Source organism: Malurus melanocephalus, unplaced genomic scaffold (assembly GCF_030028575.1).
Source record: "Malurus melanocephalus ecotype Western Australia unplaced genomic scaffold, MMel_1.1 scaffold_2588, whole genome shotgun sequence".
NCBI classification, from domain to species: domain Eukaryota; kingdom Metazoa; phylum Chordata; class Aves; order Passeriformes; family Maluridae; genus Malurus; species Malurus melanocephalus.
The window spans coordinates 5,933-8,867 of record NW_026625820.1 but is presented as its reverse complement, the minus strand read 5'-3'; the positions used below and the strand labels follow the sequence as shown (position 1 = coordinate 8,867).

Genomic DNA, 2,935 nt, shown 5'->3' with positions numbered 1-2,935 from the left:
GATTTTTGGGATCCTTGTCCCTGAAACTTTGGGATTTTTGTGATTCCAATCCCGGGATCGCTGTCCCTGACCCTTTCAGGATTTCCAGGATCCTGAAACCTCGGGCAAACCGGGAGTTCCCGGCTCTTCCCAAACCGGTTCTTCCCCCGGGATTGGGCAACGGAGCCGCCCCCGGAGGGGCCAGGATTCCGGGATTCCGGGATTTCGGGATTTCAGGATTTTGGGATTTTGGGATCCAGGGATTGGATCCAGGGATTTGGGGTCTCCTTGGGGTTCAAGGATTTGGGGTCTCTCCTTCCCTTTAATCCAAGAATCTGGGGTTTCTCCTTCCTTTCAATCCAAGAATTTTGGGGTTTCCCAGACTTGAATCCAAGATTTTTGGGTCTCTCCCTCCCTTCAGTCCAAGAATTTTGGGGTCTTCCTTCTTTGGATCTGAGAATTTTGGGGCTCCTTCCTTTCAATCCAAGAATTTTGGGGTCTCCTTGTCTTGAATCCAAGATTTTGGGGTTTCCCAGCCTTGAATCCAAGAATTTTGGGTCTCTCTCTCTCTCCCTTCAATCCCAGAATTTTGGGGCTCCTTCCCTTTAATTCAAGAATTTTCAGATTTCCCAACCTTGAATCCAAGAATTTGGGGCCTCATTCCCAAAAAATCCCATTCCCAAAAAACCTTCAGACCAGCAGGAAAACTCAACCCCACCCACCCCACAAAACCCCCACTCCTGGGAGAGGCTCCGGGGAGGTTTTTCCTCACCTAACTTCAGATTTTTTTCCCAAAATTCCTGTTTTTCCAGGCCCTCGTGAGGAGATCATCTACGTGCCCTGCATCTACCGGAACACCGGGAGGAAAATTCCCGATTTTTTGGCCACGGTGGATGTGGATCCCAAATCGCCCCAATACTGCCAGGTTTTCCATCGATTCCGTAAATCCCATCCAAATCCCTTCTCCCAATAATTTTCCCAATAATTTTCTCATTATCCCAAAGCTCCCTGCACAACAAACGTCCACTTTTTTTGAGGGAAAATCCTGGATTTTGGAGGTTTATTCCAATTTTTTGATTCCATAAATCTTGCCCCAATCCAACTCACTTCTCCCCAAAATTCTCCCGAATAATTTTTCCAAAAATTCTCCTGCTATTCCAAACTTCCTGAATAAAAAAAAACATTCACTATTTTTGAGGTAAAATCCCAGATTTTGGAGGGTTTTCCCCATTTCCCAGGTGATCCATTGATTCCATAAATCCCACCCCATCCAACTTCTTTCTCCCAGTTTTCCCAATAATTCTCCCAATAATTCCTGTATCATCCCAATCTTCTTGTGTCACCTCCACCCCATTTTTCCTGGAAAATCCCAAATTTTTGTCCATTTTCCCCGTTCCCAGGTGATCCATTGACTCCATCCAAACCAGTCCATCCAACATCTTTCTCCCAATAATTCTCCCAATAATTCCTGTATTATCCCAATCTCTCTGCACCACTCCCAGCCCATTTTTTAATGGAAAATCCCAAATTCTGGCCCATTCCCCCCGTTCCCAGGTGATCCATTGATTCCATCAATCCCACCCTGTCCAACTCCCTTCTCCCAATAATTCTCCCAATAATTTCCCCTATTTTCCCAATCTCCCTGCACTACCCCCACCCCATTTTTTGCTGCAAAATCCTGAATTTTGGAGGTTTTTCCCCATTTCCCAGGTAATCCATTGACTCCATCCAATCCAACTCCCCTCTCCCAGTTTTCCCAATAATTCTCCCAATAATTCTCCCAACAATTCCCATGTTAACCCAATCTCCCTGCACCACTCCCACCCCATTTTTCCCTGGAAAATCCCAAATTCTGGACCATTTTCCCCGTTCCCAACTGATCCATTGACTCCATCTAATCCAACTTCCTTCTCCCAATAATTCTCCCAGTAATTCCCCTATTAACCCAATCACCCTGCACCACTCCCACCCCATTTTTCCCTGGAAAATCCTGAATTTTTCTCCATTTTCCCCATTCCCAGGTGATCCACCGTTTGCCCATGCCCAACGTGGCCGATGAGCTGCACCACTCGGGTTGGAACGCCTGCAGCAGCTGCCACGGTGACCCCGGCAAAGCGCGGAACCGCCTGGTGCTGCCGGGGCTCATCTCCTCGCGCATCTACGTGCTGGACGTGGGCACCGAGCCCCGGGCCCCCCGCATCCACAAGGTGCCAATCATTGCACTTTAGTCCCTTTTTTATTTCCTTTTTATTCCCTTTTAAATTCCCTTTTTATTCCCTTTTTATTTCCCTTTTTATTCCCTTTTTAATTCCCTTTTTATTCCTTTTTATTCCTTTTCTTATTCCCTTTTTTATTCCCTTTTATTTCCCCTTTTTTATTCCCTTTTTTCCTTTTTTATTCCATTTTATTCCCTTTTTTATTCGCATTTAATCTCCTTTTATTCCCTTTTTTATTCCTCTTTTATTCCCTTTTATTCCCCTTTTTTTCCCTTTTTATTCCCTTTTTAATTCCCTTTTTATTCCCTTTTTTATTCCCTTTTTATACCCTTTTTAATTCCCTTTTTATCCCTTTTTATTCCCTTTTAAATTCCCTTTTAAATTCCCTTTTATTCCCTTTTTTATTCCCCTTTTATTCCCGTTTTTATTCCCTTTTAATCTCCTTTTATTCCCTTTTTATTTTCTTTTTTAGTCCCTTTTTATTCTCTTTTAAATTCCCTTTTATTCCCATTTTTATTCCCCTTTTATTCCCTTTTTATTCCCTTTGTTATTCTCTTTTTAATTCCCTTTTAAATTCCATTTCCCCCCTTCTATTTCCTTCTTTATTCCCTTTTTATTCCCTTTTTATTCCCTTTTTATTCCCTTTTATTCCCTTTTTAATTCCCTTTTATTTCCCCTTTTTCCCCTTTTTCCCTTCCTCCCCTTTTCCCCCCTTTTTTCCCTCCTTTTTCCCCCTTTTT

General features: G+C 43.2%; 1 protein-coding gene across 1 annotated transcript in view; it reads left to right on the top strand.

The window, feature by feature from the left end:
• The window catches only part of LOC130587863 (methanethiol oxidase-like), a 12,513-nt gene that overhangs the window by 3,653 nt on the left and 5,925 nt on the right, over nucleotides 1-2,935 (top strand). Inside the window, exons 2-3 of the mRNA XM_057388831.1 lie at nucleotides 762-904; nucleotides 2,001-2,193. Coding sequence (XP_057244814.1) covers nucleotides 762-904; nucleotides 2,001-2,193 — 336 coding nt within the window. The remainder of the gene's footprint in view (nucleotides 1-761; nucleotides 905-2,000; nucleotides 2,194-2,935) is intronic.